This window comes from Pseudorca crassidens, chromosome 12 (assembly GCF_039906515.1).
Source record: "Pseudorca crassidens isolate mPseCra1 chromosome 12, mPseCra1.hap1, whole genome shotgun sequence".
In the NCBI taxonomy this organism is placed as follows: Eukaryota; Metazoa; Chordata; class Mammalia; order Artiodactyla; family Delphinidae; genus Pseudorca; species Pseudorca crassidens.
Genome location: NC_090307.1, coordinates 4510095 through 4528985, shown reverse-complemented (window position 1 = coordinate 4528985; position 18891 = coordinate 4510095). Strand labels below are relative to the sequence as shown.

The following is an 18891-nucleotide window of genomic DNA, read 5'->3' as shown; positions in this document are numbered from 1 at the left end:
TATATTTGTGAATTTGCTTAACGAAAAAAATATTTAAATTGTTTGACCCCTTAGATTCATGATATTAAAAGTGGAAGATTCAAGCTACCTAATTTGAAGTCTTAGTATATAGTTTCAATAGTCATGTCAGTATTGTATTGGCATAAAGATTTCCAGATAGATCAAGGGAGCAGAATAGACTCATGCATATATCTGTCCATTGTTTTTGACCAAGGAACAACCTTTAGAGATAGATTTAACAGAGGATGTGCAAAACCTCTTCATTGGAAACTTTAAAGTATTGCCAAGAGAAATTAAAGAAGACCTAAATAGAGCGATATCCCATGTTCATGGATTGGAAGACTCAATGTTGTTAAGATTTTATTTCCTCTCACATTGATCATTTCAAATCCCTCAAGCTTTTTTTTTTTAAAGAAATTGACAAGCTGATTTTAAAATTCATATGGAAATGCAACAGTGAAATATCAAACAACTTTGAGAAAGACGAACGAACTTGACTTACACAACCTGACTTCATGACTTATTAGAAAGCTTTAATAATCAAGTCATTCTGGTGTTTTCATCAAGGTAAACAAATACCTCAATGGAATGGAATAGAGATTACAAAACAACCCACACCTACATGGTCAACTGAGCTTTGACAGAAGAGCAAAGGCAGTTTAATCTTTTCAATACATAATGCTGGAACAATTGGCTATCCATATGCAATCAAAATAAACTTTGATCCATATATCATGTCATATACAAAAATGAACTCAATCTAAATATAAAACTTAAAACTATATAAATTCTAAAAGAAAATTTAGGGGAAAAATCTTTGTGATCATGGATTATCAAAGATTTCTTAGATACCAGCACATCAAAAGCCTGATTCATAAATGAAAAGAATCATAACTTGAAAAATTATAAATGGAGAACTTGAAAACTTTGTAAATTATTAACTTTTCTTCAAAAGACACTGTGAAGGGAATGAAAAGACAAACCACAGACTGGAAAGAATATGTATATATCATAACTCTTATAAAGGATTTGTATCTGTAATATATAAAGTGCTCTCAGAACACAGTTTTAAGAAACCAACCAACTAAAAAAGGGTCAAAATATTTGAACAGGTACTTCACCAAAGAATATAAATGCACGGCACATAAGCACGTGAAAGTGTCCTCAAAGCATCATTAGAGAATTCAGGTGTAAAGCACTGAGCACACTGCCTGTTGGTGATGGTTTGCAGCAGTGGGAACTCTGGAGCACAGCTAGTAGGAGTATAAAATGGTCACACCACTTCGGAAACCAGTTTGGCAGTTTCTCACAAAGTGATGTATGTACCTACCGTATCAATGGATACACGTGACATTCATGTAATGAATACTACTCTACAGCTCAGCAGCAAAAATAAATCACGTATTTACACCTGGAGCAACAGGAGTGAAGCACAAAATAAAGCTGAGAGAAAGAGGCCAGACAGAAGAGAAGTACATACTGCATGCTTCCATGTGTGTACATTTCTAGAAGGTACTAGCTAATACATAGCAAAAGAAAGCAATGAACATTTGCTTGGGGATGGAATGAGCAGAAGAAAGACAGGGCACAGGGATACCTCTGTGGTGGTGCTTATGTTCGTTACTTTGATCGTGGTAAGAGCTCCATTCTGCCTCCTGTGTCAGGTCTAGACAGGTGATGTCCAGTCACTGAAGTAATTAATAATGAGTGTTTTCATCCAGGTGAGTGCTTCCCTTTGTGTTTCTGTTTTCCGTGTGAACTATTCTTTGACATTGGTGTACAGTTAAGATACTCTTAATTGAATTTAATGAGCAATTCAGTCTTTATAATGAATGAGGAAGTTTTCAGATATGCTTGTGTATGAAGGTTTATATGTTTCTATGACAGAATATTCCCGTGTCAAATGTGAAGAGATTGCGTGATTTTATTTTAACTGTCAAATGTGAAGAGATTGCGTGATTTTATTTTAACTCTATGCAATTCGAAGATCATGTCTTATCCCTCAAATAAAAGCAAAACCTGCCATCATCGTGAAAGTTATTTTTTTGTATAAGTCGGTTAAGTACCATTGAGCTGTCTATAAACCAGCGGTTTAGAAACTGAGAACAAAGAGTTATTTAGGCTGACTCTGGGTGACCACTTGATTGGGGTGTAGTATATGGGAAATGGCTAAAAGAGACTAAACCCCCTCTCAACTCCAAGATTTTTACTCTGCTGTGTATACGGTCTTCTTTTTACAAGAATAAGTCAAATAGTCCCTGGTAGGGCCTGTTAAATGATACCTCTATGTCAAGTTCACTAACTTTGCGAAGCCATTAATTATTTTATGTATATTATAGGTTTTTACTTTGTTATTGGTTATGAGCTCTTGATGAGAGCCATTTGTGTGCTGCTGCTTTTATCTTTGTGAGAGGAGTTTGCAGTTTCCAGTGTTTAGGCAGTCCTGTCCCCATAATGATGAAGCACTGGTTATTGGGCACGCTCCTAAGTATCTTACCTATGCCTCGTCTGCTTTAATCCTCACAATTATCTCCATGTTCCGTGTATTATCCTCCTGATCTTGTTCAGGGGTTTACCAGGTAGGGAGTGAAATATGGCAAAACCTGGACTGGGATTGAAGTCCTTTTGGTTTCTTCTAACTGCTGCCCTGGGCTGCAATGACAGGTAAAATGCCATCAGATGAGATGTGTATGCATTCAGTAAATATTACTGCAGTTAATGGGCAAGGCCATATAAACAGACTTAGAGAATGTAGGACAAATTTCTAAACGTTCTGATTTTCAGGGCAGACATAGTTTTGTTGCTAGCTGAATAGATGTAATTTTAAACCAAGATATTTCATCCCTCATTTTCTATACGTTAGTGTACTTATAAAACTATTACAAAAACATGGGAAATAAGTAACAAGTGGAGTTACATATGTAAAATTAATCCGTCCTATGTGTAAAATTTCTCAGGAAAAATGTCTCTTGACAAGAGTATTTCTGTATATCACAACTGTGTTTTGAGGAAGAGGTGGTGAGGTTTTCTCTAGCTCACATGTAATGTGAGCTATACACATATCATTTTAAGTTGCCTGGTAACCACATTAAAAAAAGGAAAAAGTAATAGGTGAAGTTATTTTTTATAAATAGATAATTCAAACAAATACATACAAATTATTATCATTTCAACATGAAGTCAATATAACATTATTACCAATATTTTATTCTCCCCCCGCCGCCCCCAGGACTTTAAAATTTGGTGTGTATTTTGCACTTCCAGCACATCTCAATACAGAGGCCAAATATTTTATCTGTAATTCATGATCTGTATTTAGGTTTGATAAAATTTACATGTCCAAAAGTAGATTCTCTTTCCCAAGCTGTTCTAGACTTAAACATTTTTTCAACAGGTGAATTCAGTATCAGTTTTTAAATTTACATCAATTAAAATTAAATCACCCCATCTCAGGTGCTCACCAGCCAGTACAGCTAGTAGAATTAAAAACTAGTCAGACCTGATTTCTTTGATTTTGTGTGTGAAGGAGAGAAAGGTATTGATCAGAGGGCCGTGAGTCCTGGGTAGGTCCTTGAACCAGCACAGGGGTGAGCTGTATGTGCAGAGAGACCAGGTGTATCTACACAGGGGAGATGGAATTTACAGGGCTGTTAAATATTATTTCAAATGTTTCTTTGAGGCCTCTTTACCTTTTACTCAACTTAGTGAATTACAGTTTCTCTTTACTTCTAACACTTTTTAAATTGGTGTCAATTTATCGCTTGGTTTTATTTTTTTCCTTCATAGTTAACTTTAAGATTTTAGTAAGTTTTACACTGTGTATTCAAAGTATATATTTGTTACATACTTTTCCATGGTTTTAACCTCACTGAGATTTTTATAATGGCCCTAATCTAACAGTTTGTTAAATGACTCAAAATACAGTGCTAAACCAAAGCTGATATTTCTGTTTTTATCTGGATGAGTGCTTCACTGTGTGTTTCTATTTAGATTAGATAATTTAGAATCCTGTGTGTATAAGTTACATATGAACTACAAAATGTGTATCTTGCTTCTTTTCTCATAGAGAAATAAAAATCAATGGTATCTTCTAACTTTCTCACTCTGTGAATAAATATTCAAACATCCTAAGTATGTGTAGTCTTAAAATTTCATGGAAATGAGTGTCTTTTTAATTGTTAATAACAGATTAAGCCCTTCATTTCCAATATTTGTAATTATTCATCTACAACTCCTCTTGATATATTTCAGGAGAAAAACCTTTTAAATGTGATGAGTGTAACTTTGCCTCCACGACCCAATCTCATCTGACGCGGCATAAGCGGGTACACACAGGAGAGAAGCCCTACAGGTGCCCCTGGTGTGACTACAGGTAACGATCCGTTATGAAGCAAGTGGAATCAAGTGGGTCCTCATGGTGGGTGAAAATCCTGTTAGACTCACCATAAACGAATTGTGTTTTTGAGTAACGTGAATTAGCATGATTCATATATTAGGAGTGGGAGTTTATTACACCACCTAATTTTGGTGACTGTTTTAAAAGATGTAAAATATTTTTCCATTTTTTACAATCTTAACGTTTAGGTTTTATTTTTTTTTGGCTGCGTTGGGTCTTCGTTGCTGCACGGCGGCTTTCTCTAGTTGTGGAGAACGGGGGCTGCTCTTCGTTGTGCTGCGCGTGCTTCTCATTGCGGTGGCTTCTCTTGTTGCAGAGCACGGTCTCTAGGCCTGCGGGTTTCAGTAGTTGCAGCACGTGGGCTCAGTAGTTGTGGCGCATGGGCTTAGTTGCTCCGTGGCATCTTCCAGGACCAGGGCTCAAACCCGTGTCCCCTGCATTGGCAGGCGGATTCTTAACCACTGCTCCACCAGGGAAGTCCCACATTTAGGTTTTATAATCCATTGATGCACCTGACTTTCAAGTGATTGTAAGGAACCATACAATTAATCAGTTACTCAATGCATATGGCATCTCATCTACTATGAGTGAGTCACTCATTTAGACAATGAAGATAATGTGGGAAATGCTTCCTGCCTTTAAGGATATTGTAGCATAATGGGTGGCTTGTAATGGTAATGTTAGTAAATATTTCTAGTACAGATGTCAGTGGTATTTAAAAACGCCAGGGGAGTGCAAAGAGAAGGAACCAGATCAGTCCTGCTAGAGGAGAAGGCCTGTCAGCCATGGCTTAAAAGATGGGCAGCTTTCAGTCACGTATGCATTCTGCGAGGATGCAGGGAGGTGATGGTACAGCGTGGCATTTCTGTGCTGAGAGCATGTTGGAGGTCATGAGTGCTCCGTCCACTCGTGGAGGCCACAGCGGCTAAGTGACATCTGCCAGGTTGCAGAGTGACTTCACAGAGGCCGCAAAGCACAGGGGCAGAGAAGCAGGAGTGGCGAATGAGCCTGTTTTACTCTGTGACAAGGTCCGCATATCCCGGGCCTGGTGGAAAATGAAAGGTGGCTGTAGGTTGCAGCTCGATCACGCTGTGTGGGGGGCCTGTGAGCATAACTTCAGAGCTCACTGTGGTCTCTGAGACACCATGCGATGCGCAGGCAGCTGAGGGACATCTTCTTAGGGCCTTGATCAGCCCAACTGTGGGGCTGAAGGTCCCATGGACCCTGTTGTGCATGAGGATGTGGAAACGTTGAGGGTAGTTCTTCAGTGCAGCCTGCCTTTGTTACATATCAGAATATATACCTTAAACCTGAAGCCTTCATTGAAAAATAGATTTTTGTATTCCTGTGGATATAGCCTGTGCGTTCAGTAAATATATTGCCATAATCTCTATTATTATCCTCATTATTGCATTAAGTTTTATGTTGAAGGTCATCTAATAGTACAGACATATTACGGGTATATTTCATTCATCAATTATTCATTCGTTCCACATTTTCTCAGTTCTGTCTTTGCCTAACACTAGATTGGTGTTTCTTTGAGATTTAATAAAATGGTGATCCAATTAGAGGTAGACATAGAAATTCCGAGGAGCTGATAGTACGAATTCTTTAAACAACAAACGTTATTGAATGCTCTTTTTCCTTATTAGAGGTCATACTGTAGTTGCCTTCCCTGCAAAACACAGGAAAACAATTACAAATTTATAAAAATTTCCCTTAATTATCTCTCTTAGCTGTTAGGATTATATTCTTTCAGTCTGTACTTTATGCCTGTTTTGAAGCATTGTTTTTTTTGGTGGTTTCTTTCATTATAAATTTTATTTTTCACACTTAACAAATTGTATAACCATCTTATGTCACTAATCCTGTGTAACTGTGGTTCTCAAAGTATAATTTTTAAGTCGTAGAACTGTTACTTCAAACAAGATCTTGTACAGACCCCATGTATAAAATAGATAAAAGTGGTGTCTACCAGTTACAGATTTCAGAGTTACAGTCTGTAAGTCACTTATTATAACACTAACGAATATCATATAAGACTGTTTGACAAGCAAAAAGTTTTCAAATGGGGGGAGTTCTTGCTAACAGTTGCTGTTGGATTAGCCTTGGTGTCCAGTTTATGACTTTGCAGGGAGCGCTCAGCAGGGGCGGGTCGTCAGGAGCTAGGCTCTTGAGGCTCACTGCAGCCGTTCAGCCTCTTCTTCATTTACAAAAGACAAATGATTTGGGTACGAACTTCAGGAACACTGCTGACGTGCGGTGAGGAACACACTAGATCACTTATCCAGAGCTTGGCTGTGCACATCAGCCCTTGTTTTCACTCTCATCTCAGGTTAGGACTTCAGATGATTGTAGGCTTTACTTGACCTGACAAACCTCAAGATACTGTTCAGTGAGGTAATGCAAGAGTTTCAGTGCCTTGAAGGTCTTTAGTGTCTGAAAATTATAATACATGCCATGATGGATTTTTTTTTTTTTTTTACAGTTTTTGAAGTTGTTAAAAAAAAAAAACCCAAATCAATTGTTAGATAATGACTGAAATACCTTAGAGTTTCAAAAGGCCTAGTTTGAAAACCACTCTTTTCTTCAATGTAATTTTAATACTTGCATGGCCTCTAGTTAGATTGTTAAACAATAATAACTTTATTAAATTTTTAGACATTTCTGCCATTTTCAGGTTTTTACTCCAAAAATACTTTTACCTAAATCTCTGTGTGTGTCCGTGATTTTTTTGGAAGAAATTCATAGAAGTATGACTTAAGGCTATTAATAGTACTGCTACAAAGATTGGGATGTGCATTTTGTTTGGCTGATCAGTACTGTGTTTTGGTACACTCAAGTCTCTGTATGCATGAACATATTTCTAAGTATTTCAGGTTTTCTGGGCTTGAAATTGTATTATACTTTTGCGAAGGTCGAGGTCGTGTTACTTGTCCCCTGTCCAAGTTATCACCTTGAAGTAGCATCACGTCCGTTGAGCAGTGCGTTGCATCCAGCTGGATCCCGTCCGTATCAGACCTCTCTGAGGCACTGTCGTGAAAAGGAGCTGGTGTTTTCTAAGACTGTTGTCACTCTCCTATGAATTAATACTCAGGATGTTTACATCTAGTGATTGCTATCAAATTTCCTGTTGAAATGCTTAAAGTCCTTGATAAAAGGGTGATTTTATCTTTATTTAAGCCTTTTTAATAATTTGAATATTATTGAAAGTAAATAGTTTGAACACTTTCTGTTCACGGGACAGTTTTATCATTCTGCGTATATACAAGGTTGGGTTTGCTTTTACTAATGAACAAAAGACAAGTTAACTTGACCAGGAGTATGAAAACCTTCCCAATATATGAACACTCCTAAAGTTAGTGACTATGAATGAAATGTAGAATTTTCAATGGATACCTTCGTTTTCTTGTTGAGGAGAATAAGATTTTTAAATGAGCAGGTAGTTAAGTTCATAAAGATTGTTTTGGTTGCATAGCATGGGAAGAACAAAATGCTTACCATATCTACCTTACAACAACAAAGTATCTTCTTTCACAAGATAAAGAAATTGGAGTAGGTATGATTTCTGTAGAATAAAAGTATGTATAAGATGATCACATATTTCCTGAGAAAATATGGTCATATTTGTCTCATCAGTATCTTTCCATAATATTTTGTTGCTTAAAATATTTAAATACTTTTTTCATATTTAGATTTTTGTCTGCTTAATATAAATAGATAAACATTATTCCTGTAGAATATTCCTGTTGTTGTCATTATTAACACTTATTTGCAGGTAAATTACCATCATTAGAAACTGAAGTATTATTTAAATTTCATTTGAAAATATATTTTTCATTTTATAAATTGAACATCAGTGGAGAAATTTTAGTAGTTATAATTATTCATGAAAAATGTGAATATAGATTTGTTTACAAAAGAATTTTATAATTGGTCTTTTGAACCTGGGGCTATTTTTCAAGTTTGCATTATTAATTTAGACAGTGACATCTCATTCTGTTTAGATGTAAACGTGTACCCTTTTCCTAAGCTTTTACTGTCTAAGATATCCAAAATTCGAATCCATTATAGATCAGTATATTCCATCATTGCTCCAAAACTTTTTCACTATTAATTAGTATTCATTATAATTTCAAAGCATAAATTTAGATTCATAGCACGCTGTCCTACCATATTATTTATGCAGCAAATTCTTTAGATTTTTTCCTACCTTAAAATGGAAACAATCTAACATTTTTCTATACTTTTATTTTTTGTTATGTTTTAATTGTCACTTCTCTATTAAGGAGAGAAATAGAAAAAACTTTAATATGTTATAGTAAGTACCCTTTCTAATAATGTAAATCCTTATTTCCCCACGGAGTTTATTAAATATCAGGCTGCACTCTGTTCCACTGATGACACTGGCCTTCACAAGAGATCTGATGACTTGCCCTAAAGTTGGCTGTAGTTGGGCTTTCTTTTACGTGAAACTCACCTTCTCATTGGCTTCCATTTTTTAAGGTTAATAAATGCATATTAAACAGTAAACCACTGATAAGTCATGAAAGGTAACACAAAATTCTACCTGCAGTATTAAAAATATAAAGGATATTCTTACATGACACTTTAAATGTCATTTAGTAAGTCAAAGAAAACTAAAATTCAGCCCAAAGTATGCAGTTTGATCATTTATTTGTTGCATCCCTATTATTGATCTTGAAGTACCTTCATTGTTCCTTAAGACTGAGATTTTTGCTCAACTGCATAATTGCCTTAGTGCGCCAACGTTACACACTCTTTTAAAAAGTTGTTTTTACTGTTCTACTTTTCATTTTATTCACTATTCTTTTTTTATTATTTGAAATTATAACTCCAGTTAGAAATATGACATATCATAGAGCTGAGGAATAAAATTGATAAATCCTGCCTCATATTAAAGATTTACCCCCATTGTTTTGCTGAACTTGGAAATACACTCTGATTCTTTTCCTTACTTGATGGTTTACTTAGCTCTTGGCCAGTGTATTTCATAGAATCATTAATGCACTAGGTTTTGATCTCAAGAAGGGTTTTCATTCCTTTTAGATGAGGTGAGGCTAAGAATATTTGATTTACCCTTTGACCCAAGTAGTGGAGTCTCAACAAAAAATGTACTTTTTGTGATATTCCCCAACGTCTCTTTTATCACTCTTCTAAATATTTCGTTTAGTATTTCTTATAATCAAATTTGGTAAGTTTTTGCACACATGACTAGACTAGGTAAAATTTAGTGTTTGTCACAAGCATTTGAAATGTGTGTGTGTGTGTGTGTGTGTATCCTAGAAAGTTTTTGTCAAAGAATACTTTTAATTTAATTGAATTCTGTCTTAACTTTACATGATGCTGGAAGCATTTTTAGGATAGTTTTAAGATGTAATGATAAAAAAAATATAATAAATCTTTATTTCCCTTTAAAGTTTGTATTAATTTCTCAAATACATATTTCTATAAAGTGTCTCAGTTATGAAAACTTTTTCAGGTCTTAGATAATAGTATGCCTTTTTACATAATTTTGCTGTATAAACATTTTATGTTTATTAGACTTTACTGAATAATAAGGCACTAAGGCCTCAGTATACGATGGGATCATTGTTCTGTCTTCCATTGTTTCAGCAGCATCCTGACTTGGGGACTGACTCTGCAGGGGATAATTTCCTCCCTGTGGATGATCTCCCCTGAGGGTTCCTGTTTTCCTTTGGCTTCCTGTGCAGGTTCACAGGTTGTAGCAGGAGAAGCAATAGATGGATCAAACTTGGGTTCGCCCTGAATAATAACAAGGAGAAAAACCAGATTTTGTCTTTGTATCAGAACATCATATATACTGAGAGAGAAGTGAAATTATACATAAGGAAATGAACAGCACACATTTCTTTTTCTGAAGAATCAAAGGTAGCATTCATTTATTTTGAGTGATTTTGAAGTTCCTGAAGAGTAATGACACTGCATAAAAATAAATGAAAATGTCTAATATTAATTTATATTTGAAGCAATTTGATTGATGCCACAAGCCTAGTTATATCAGAACGAAATTTAAATTCAAAACATTTTGTCAGTGAAGTAAGCCAGACAGAGAAAGCCTAATATTGCATGATATCACTTATGTGTGGAATCTTAAAAAAAAATGAAAGCAACAACAACAACAACAACAAAACGGTCGAACTCATAGAAACAGAGAGCAGAAGAGTAGTTGCCAGGGAGTGGGGGAAACAGGGAGAGGTTGGTAAAAGGTTACAAACTTTCAGTTATGAGTAAGGTCTGAAGAGCTAATGTACTACATGGTGACTATCATTGATGAACTGTTTTGAATACTGGAAATTAGCTAGGAGAGTAGAACTTAAATATTCTCACCCAAAAATAAATAAATAAAACATACCAGTCAATACTATTTCATTAATATCAAGTCTGTTTGTTATGTGTTTATATTCTACTCTATTTTAACTGCTAATCCAGTTAATGGAATAAAAAGCAGATGTCCTAGGCTGAAAGGTTAGTTTGAAAGTCTCAAAGCCCAGTTACTTTGCAAACTTTTCTTGGGATAATGATGATTCCAAGGCTTTCCTCCCTTTGTGGTCAGTTCCTTCTGGGAGGCAGATGTGTCTGTTGTACTATGTTTGTAGTACTTGTCCTGGTAGATGGCCCCTTCCTGCTTGCTACCCTCACACAGTTCAGTGAGCCACAGGTAGATGTCAGTATCGTGGCTGGTTTGTGGAACCGTGTTTGGTCATTGGCTGCATAAATATTGCTTAAGAAGATTCTCCTAGCAGGTGTCAAGATGGTACTTTATGGAGCTGTACTATCTTTCACGTGGAGTAGATGTTTCTGGTAAGTTTCCATGGGATCTTTTGAGGGGTTCCCTAAAAAAAACATAATTGTATTTTCAGGTTTTTCTATCCTAATTATGAAAGTTGTACTGTATGTAAGTGTATTTTTTATTCCTAACGTTTATGTTTCAGCAGAAATTGAATTCTTTCTGAACAAATATCTCCTAATTTTCTCTGATCATTTTATTAGTGAATTTCAAAAAAAAAAATCTCAGTAATTCTAATTGTGGTTTTGATTTAGTTTTGTATTTTCTATAACATATATGTCTAATGTTTTGTTTATTTGTAGCATATTTTACTCATACTTTTCTTCTCTGCCCTGAGACACCCAAGCACATAGACTTCTAAAAATTTTTGTTTAAGCCTATGTGCTAATATAGCACAGTATTTATGTCAGACCTTTAGTTACTGTTGGTAAATTTTCATCTTACAGAAGTTGGTTAAGTAAAAAAAAAAAAATCTGTAGACTTGAAAATAAATAGATTCCATAGCATTAAAAAATATAAATTGGTTCATATGTCTTTAAAAGGGAGAAAAATCTAAGATAATTTGTTTATGACTATAAGTAATTATTTGTTGATGTAGCTGAAATCGTCATTGAGATCACAGATTAATTAAAAGAGCCGTTCTGAACACAAAGTGTCCATACATTCCCTTTGCTGTCTCTTAAAGTAGAATCTAGATAAACATGTTTATTTAACCTGCTGTTGTTGAGTCCCAAATCCAGTCATTATAAAAAGACCAGCACTATCTTTGGGGATGGTCTTTCTACAAGGAGTTACTATGGATAGTCCCTTGGGTGGTAGTTAGATATATCTGTATGTATTGTGGTAGAAAGAAAGGCCTTAGAGATGAAAAAAATAGAAAAAAAATTTTGGGCAATAGTCTCTTGCATAATAAGTTATTCCTCAGACACTAGAGCTATTATCACACAACAAAACACTTTACTATGTAACTAGCTATATCTCCCGGCGTTAGAGGCTCTTACAGTGTGTAGCTTATTAGGAAAACCCTGTAATCACCAGGATTATCTAGAACAACAGTTAGTGGAGCATCAGGCCCACCCTTCTGGTTATATGGTTGAGTTTCACAAGGTCAGATGTGGGGCTGAGAGAAATAATAATACCTTTGAAGTGTATAAAAGTTTGACCACCTGTCATTAGTTCAGTGAGAATGCTAAGATCTTAGTTATTTCATTTTGTTTTTGGATCCTTTGTTTCAGTATGTTCTGAAGTATTGCCTCTCTGGGGCCTGTAAAAAACTGGAAGAAGGAAGGAGAAGGAGAGAAAAACTTGGAATGTTTAGGTAGTGGGGACCCAGTGGTCTGTATGAGGCAGCTTCTCCATCAGTGTGCCTTCTAGACCTCAGACCCCTTCAGTGGAATAAGATGCTGCCTTCCTGGTAGCACCTGTGTATGTTTTGGCTTTAGGTTAAGAATGTTTGTAAAAACAAGATTACATCTTTTCTCACTTTCACATCTTTATTTTCTTAATTAAGAGAATGTAGCACGAACCCTTTCTTGACTTTTTCCTATTTATGAGAAGTACTGTGCTTGTGAGAAGTTCTATAACAAGAAGTATTCCCGAATATTTTCCTTTTTTGGAAAATGGTGTTGTGCCTTTCCTTCCTGCATAGTGAGCTGTACTTGAAATAAACCAGAATCTGTTATTCAGTAACATAATATGCATAATATGTAATGTGATACTTTTCCCTACAGGGAATTTTAACGTAATATTAACCTTCCTCTTACCCCTTAAACTTTAGTTCCTTACTCTTAATTCTTTTGGTTTGCGTCTTGCTAAACAACCCTACTCTCTCATTTTGTATCTTTTATATCAGTTGTGACACCGTTTGGGGTGCTCTCACTATTTAAGTTTTGAATCATGTTGATTAACTGAACTCAGTCATATCTTTCCTGATTGTTTTGGTTTTTATTCATTTTAAATTACAACTTTTAAGAAATATGAAATGAAAATGAAATGTCATAAAACAAATTAGAATTTTCCCATACAGAGAAAATGTGGTAAACTTTTAGTGCTTATGCTTAACTAAATCAGTTAATCTCTTGGATTGAATTATTTGAGGTAAAACGTGGTTGACACTTAAATTTGAGTAGTTTGTTTTATTCTAAAAACCTCAGATAGCTTTAATTTTAATTAAAAGTAAGATTCTGTCCCACTTTCCACTCCCAATTTATATTTTTCATTTGATTTTAAGTTATCGTCTCATGTCGGCCAGCCTGGATTGTAGGACATATGGGATTATGTGGTGAAGGCGGGCAAGAAGTCCTGTGGGCCATTTAGTCCATGCCGGGGAGTTTGAGTTTTACCCCAAAGGCAGTGCGTAGCCAGTGGAGAATTTTAAGGAGGGAACTGACATATTCATATTTTGCTTTGCAGTAATCACTGACGCAGTACAAATGAAGAGGCAGAGAGGGACACAGCAGGTGTTGGGAGAGCATTTAAAGGACAATTGCAAAGATGCAGGCAGAAATAAGTGACTAATCCTAAATAAACTAACACAGTAGCCATGAAGGATAGAGAGAGAGGCTGATTCCAGTGCTTGTTAGGAGGTAGAATGAATGAACACGGTGACCAAATGGATGCATTTGGGGACAGGGTGACAGAAAGACGCGTGCCATCCTTTACATGCCTAGGCTAGGGCTGCTGAGTGAGCGGCAGTGCCATTTACCAGGTCCTCACTCCCGGAGGAGAGATCCCTTTAGCAAAATGACGATGTGTGTGGGTTGGATGCATTGACTTTGAAGTGCCCATGGGCATCCACATGGAAACGTGCCGGTAAATGTGTCGGTCAGTGCTGGTGTATGTGGAACTTGAAAGCAGCGATGCGATTGGCATTTCCCTTGGAAAATGCGGAAAACGAAAAAGCAGAGGGGCAAAGAGAAGTGTCAGAGAGACTGAGAAGTAGCCTCCTGATATGGAAGGGACCTCCGGGCAGCAGGCAGGCAGCACTCAGGGCAGTGCACCTGCCGCAGCCACCCGGACGGCATGGGTTCTCTGGGGAAGCCCGGTCCTAGCACAGGGGTAGGAGCAGAAAGCACGCGAGGGGTCAGAGGTGACGTGGTGAGGATACTTGCTAGCTGGTCTTGAAAGGAGTGTCTTGAAGGCTGCTTCCTGCAAACGCTTGGGGAGCTGGGATAGCTGCATGCGCAGAGAGCCGGATGCACATTGTATTTGTGTGTTTGTTTTCATCTGTTTGCTTAAGATTGCTTTTAAAATTTTACTAAAATGCTTACAGGCGGAGGTGAAAGAGCCAGCTGAAATAATGAAGTTGAACAGTGCTTTTACCTAAGGGCTCAGGTGGTGCATGTCAGGTGAGGGTTTTGTGACGCATCCGGGGCGCTGATAATGATTTTGAAGAATCAGCAGTGCCTCCCTGTTCCCACCTTGGGACCTCTCGAGATGGAGAGCTACAGCTTCAAACCTCTGAATCTTTACCCTCCCACAGTTTGGGAATACTGCGTAGCACCAACTTTTACCTTTGTTGTGTTCAGAGTTTTGAATCAAAGAACATGGAGACTGTGTAATGGGACTGTTCTGCCCTCCCTACATACACATTCAAACACTGGAATTTTATTTGCTTTCTGTGAGGAATTTACTTCCACAAAATATTGTACTACTTTAACTGTTATACATAATTCAAAAATTTGCTTGGCACTAGCAAACAGTTCAGGGCAATCATTTAACAAACACTCATCTTAAATGTAATCTTTTAAAGTGTGACATCTTTTCTATGACTTATTCTAAACAATTTTTGCTAATGTCTTAGGGTTTTTCTAAGGCCAGTAAATCTCATGGGCCCCTCTAGTGACATCATAAGCCAGTGGAAACTCACAGACGTTTATCGTGATGACACCTGACCCCCATATATATGTACAACCCTTGCTGTTTGTTTTACCTACCTTTCATTTGCGTGACTTCTTCCAAATAATTATAGGTATGGTATAACTCTTTGGCCAATCACAGCTTTGATTATACTTCTTATGTCCATTTGTACTAAAACTTCTGTTTCACTGTTTTAGATTGACCCCTGCCTTCTTCAAATTGCCATATTTCTAGAAACATATACGCTACTGGAATGGTCCTACCAAGAGAAACGTTAATAATAAGGACCATGTGGGTACTGGAGTTAGTGTGTGCATAGTATGAAAAGAGAAAGCAAATATATCACTCCTTAGGGTGAGGTAGGGTACATGATTTGTTTTCATGACTTAAGGTATATTATAACTGCTGAGTGTTGGTGTCAGTTGTACTAAACCACTAAAAAGTAGAAATAAGTCATATATATTGCCCCACAGGTTGATGTATGCTTTTCTTTTGCATTCACTATCATTTTGTATGGATTTCCTTTGATTCTATTGGAATTTTTGCTGCTTTGTTTCATTATAAATTATGGTTACCACAAGACGGTTATGGCTGCCTCTCAGATTTTGGTTTTAGCTTGTTTCTCAGCTTTAAAAATGAAAAGCACATTTCCCTTTGCAAATTGAGATAGTTCTGTACATCTTGTAACAAATTTTTGGCACCATTTCCATGAGTACAAATAAAGGTAGTAGAGATACTCACCACAGCGCCCCTGAGGTAGGTTCATTTTAGCATTGGCTGCAAGGTGTTATTGAAACAGTTGGGGCAGCTTCCTTTCTCTCTCTGCTAACACAGCTTTCTTAAGGAAGAAGGCTCTCAAAGACGCCACCTAGGAATGGCAGTGAATAAGTGTGTCATTGGAAATGTACCCTCAGACTCAAGGAGCTATGTGCCTGGGAAATATATGGACGATGTCAGCATGTGTGTGTGTGTGTGTGTGTGTGTGTGTGTGTGTGTGTGTGTATATATATATATATATATATATATATATATATATATATATATATATATATATAAATTAATTACATGTTCCTTCCAATTAATGATTTCTGGATGGCCTATGAAAATGACGTTATGAATGTAATGATTACAGAATCCAAATCCTACCTCTTGTTATGTGTACTTGTTTTTAACTACACACGCACACACACATATTACCTTCCTTGCATCCATTTTTAACACAACAATCTTCTAAAATATTGTGGGTTCTGATGTAAAAGAGATTCAGAACAAGGCTCCAGTTTTATTCTTTTTTCTTTTTTAGTTGAAAACTGGAAGCTGTGTCTGCTTTAGCTGTAAAAGCACAATCAAGGCACCATGATAAGTGAGTCGGTGCTGTAAAAGTAAAACGAATTTTGCCTTCACTCACATGAACTATAGAAGGAGGAAGCTTTATTGTCCCTGGGAAAGTGATAAGGCAGAGTAATTGTATATTATACTGTCCTGGAACATCTGCCTGAAGACTGTTGGAGCAATTCATCCATCATGGACGATACAGCATGCTTTGTCTTTCTGCTTTAACCCGTCCCCACTGCTGGCCTGCGCAGAGGTTTTGATAGGGACTGTGCCTGGGCCGGGGCGCACATTAATCAGTCCCCTTGTTCAACACTCCAGCTGACATAATTACAACCTGCGCACAGCAGTTATTCAAGTCGAGTCCTTGTCACTCGTGGTGCGAAACTACACAGCCCCGATCCCGGAGGAGATTGCCTTATCACACAGAACAAGGGCTCGCAGGAGTCGAAGAGAATAGAAATGGGAAAATGTCTTCCGGGAGTACTGTATATTCCTTTAAAATAAGACGTTTGAGAGACTTACAAGGGACAAAGGGAAGCATCGTGTGCAGTGACTGAAATGAACCAGTTATGATTGTTAAGTGGATTACCTGGAGCATTTCTGTAAAAACGGACGTAGATTATTAAATAAATTCGATGGCCCCTCGTAATCAGTAATTCTCTTAAGTTTCTTCAGAAGTGATCGCAAAACTTTACAGTTATAAGAGGTTTAAACGCTCCTTGATAGGACTCAATTTTACAAAATAAAGTATGCATTTTAAATCTACTCTCAGTATACACTTAACTCAGAGAGCTTTGTAAGGAATAAACGTAGAGCCAGAGAAAGAGCCTTTCAGGAGACTTTCAAAGACAGGGAAGTTCACTGTTTCCTGTGGCCGGAAAATAAACTTTCCGTCTTATTATTTGCCACACCTCCTCACTCTAATCCTGGTGGCGTGCTGCCCAGGCCCCTCCAGTATACCAGGTGTGAGGGACGCACTCTCCTTTCAGCCACTTGAGAAGTATTTAAAATTTTATCGCAGCCCCTCCCGTGCCCCTAATAGACCAAGGGAGTCTGTGGGCATGTAGTGAATTATTGTGATCAGGTCTGCACACCTCCCCAGTGAACTGTGCTCTTACTCATGTGTGCAGAAGCTGTGGGTATTTTAAATCCAGCCTTTTAAATTTTTTTTTGTCTCTTTGACATTATAAGATTGTCCCAAGTAAAATCAAGTGTGACCCAGACTCAGAAATGTTGTGAAATGTATTTTTGGTTCAGTAAAAATTTTACTTATATAACCTTAAGTTTGAAAAGCTCTCAACTAGTAAAGCTACAGTAAACTACTACATATATTTATATCTTCATTTGTAAAGCGGTATTATTTGTAGCTGACTATTTCAAGCCAGAGCTCGGTAAGCACACACCTGCGTGTAGTTGAGGCCCTGGTGAGCGTCTCTGTGCGCCTCTCTGCCCTCCTTAGCCTCCCCTACAACTACGATTCCAGTGACTGCTTGGACTTAGCAGGAGGGGCAGGCTGCACTTGCCTCAACTTTATTAAAGATCCTTTTCTTCGGAAGGCCTCTCGTCCACGTGCCTTTCCTGGTTTCACATCATTTTACTTTGCTAAATTAGCTAGTTAACAGAAAAGGAGAGACTAACACTCTGTGCGGTAAGGACGTAGGTTTGTAGAAATGAAAAGCTGGAGTGGGAACTCTGTTTATTTCAAAGGTCCAATATAAAAAGAGTGGCAAGATAACAGCGGAAAGGATTTCCACCAGCACTCACTGCAGCCATGCAGAAAACGCGTGGGAGGACGAGCAACATGTACGGCTAACGTGGTGTTCTGATTTCGCCAGTCACAGACTTCAAGCGGTGTTGTTAGCTCAGCCCTGAAGAATGTTTCTGTGGTCAAGTCAGTTTGAGAAACACTCTCTGTATTGCACTGCCTTCCTCAGATGCATAATGAACAGCATATTAAAGACTCAAGGGATTCCTGCTGTAAAGAAAAATATATAGGGACCTCCCTGATGGTCCAGTGGTAAAGAGCCTGCCTGCCAGTGCAGGGGACGCGGGTTGGATCCCTGGTCGGGAAACTAGTCTCCCACATGCCGTGGGACAACTAAGCCCGTGTGCCCACGCACCCCGGAGCCCACGTGCCACAACTAGAGAGAGAAAACCTGCATGCCGCAATTAGAAGCCTGTGCGCTGCAGCGAAGACCCAACGCAGCCAAAAACAATAAAGAAATAAATGAATATTTTTTTTAAAAAAGATTCCGATGGTATTAAAAAAAAGAATTCCAAGTTGGTGATTTATATATATATATATATATATATATATATATATATATATATATATTTCAGTTACACACAAAATTATATATATAATTTTGTGTAACCGAAGTATGTGAAACGTTGGCCACCGAGGCCTTTTCCCTGAAGCCCTGTAGGCATCGTGCTGGACTAATTTGGATGCTGGGATGTTTCTGTGTTG

The 18891-nt window shown here is 37.4% G+C and overlaps 1 protein-coding gene across 2 annotated transcripts in view; it reads left to right on the top strand.

Annotated features, from left to right (window-relative positions):
* Positions 1 to 18891, top strand: part of ZNF407 (zinc finger protein 407) — a 480028-nt gene that overhangs the window by 248002 nt on the left and 213135 nt on the right. For both annotated transcript variants that reach the window (XM_067698828.1, XM_067698827.1), the window contains exon 7: positions 4252 to 4372. In XM_067698828.1, the coding sequence (XP_067554929.1) occupies positions 4252 to 4372 (121 nt within the window). The remainder of the gene's footprint in view (positions 1 to 4251; positions 4373 to 18891) is intronic.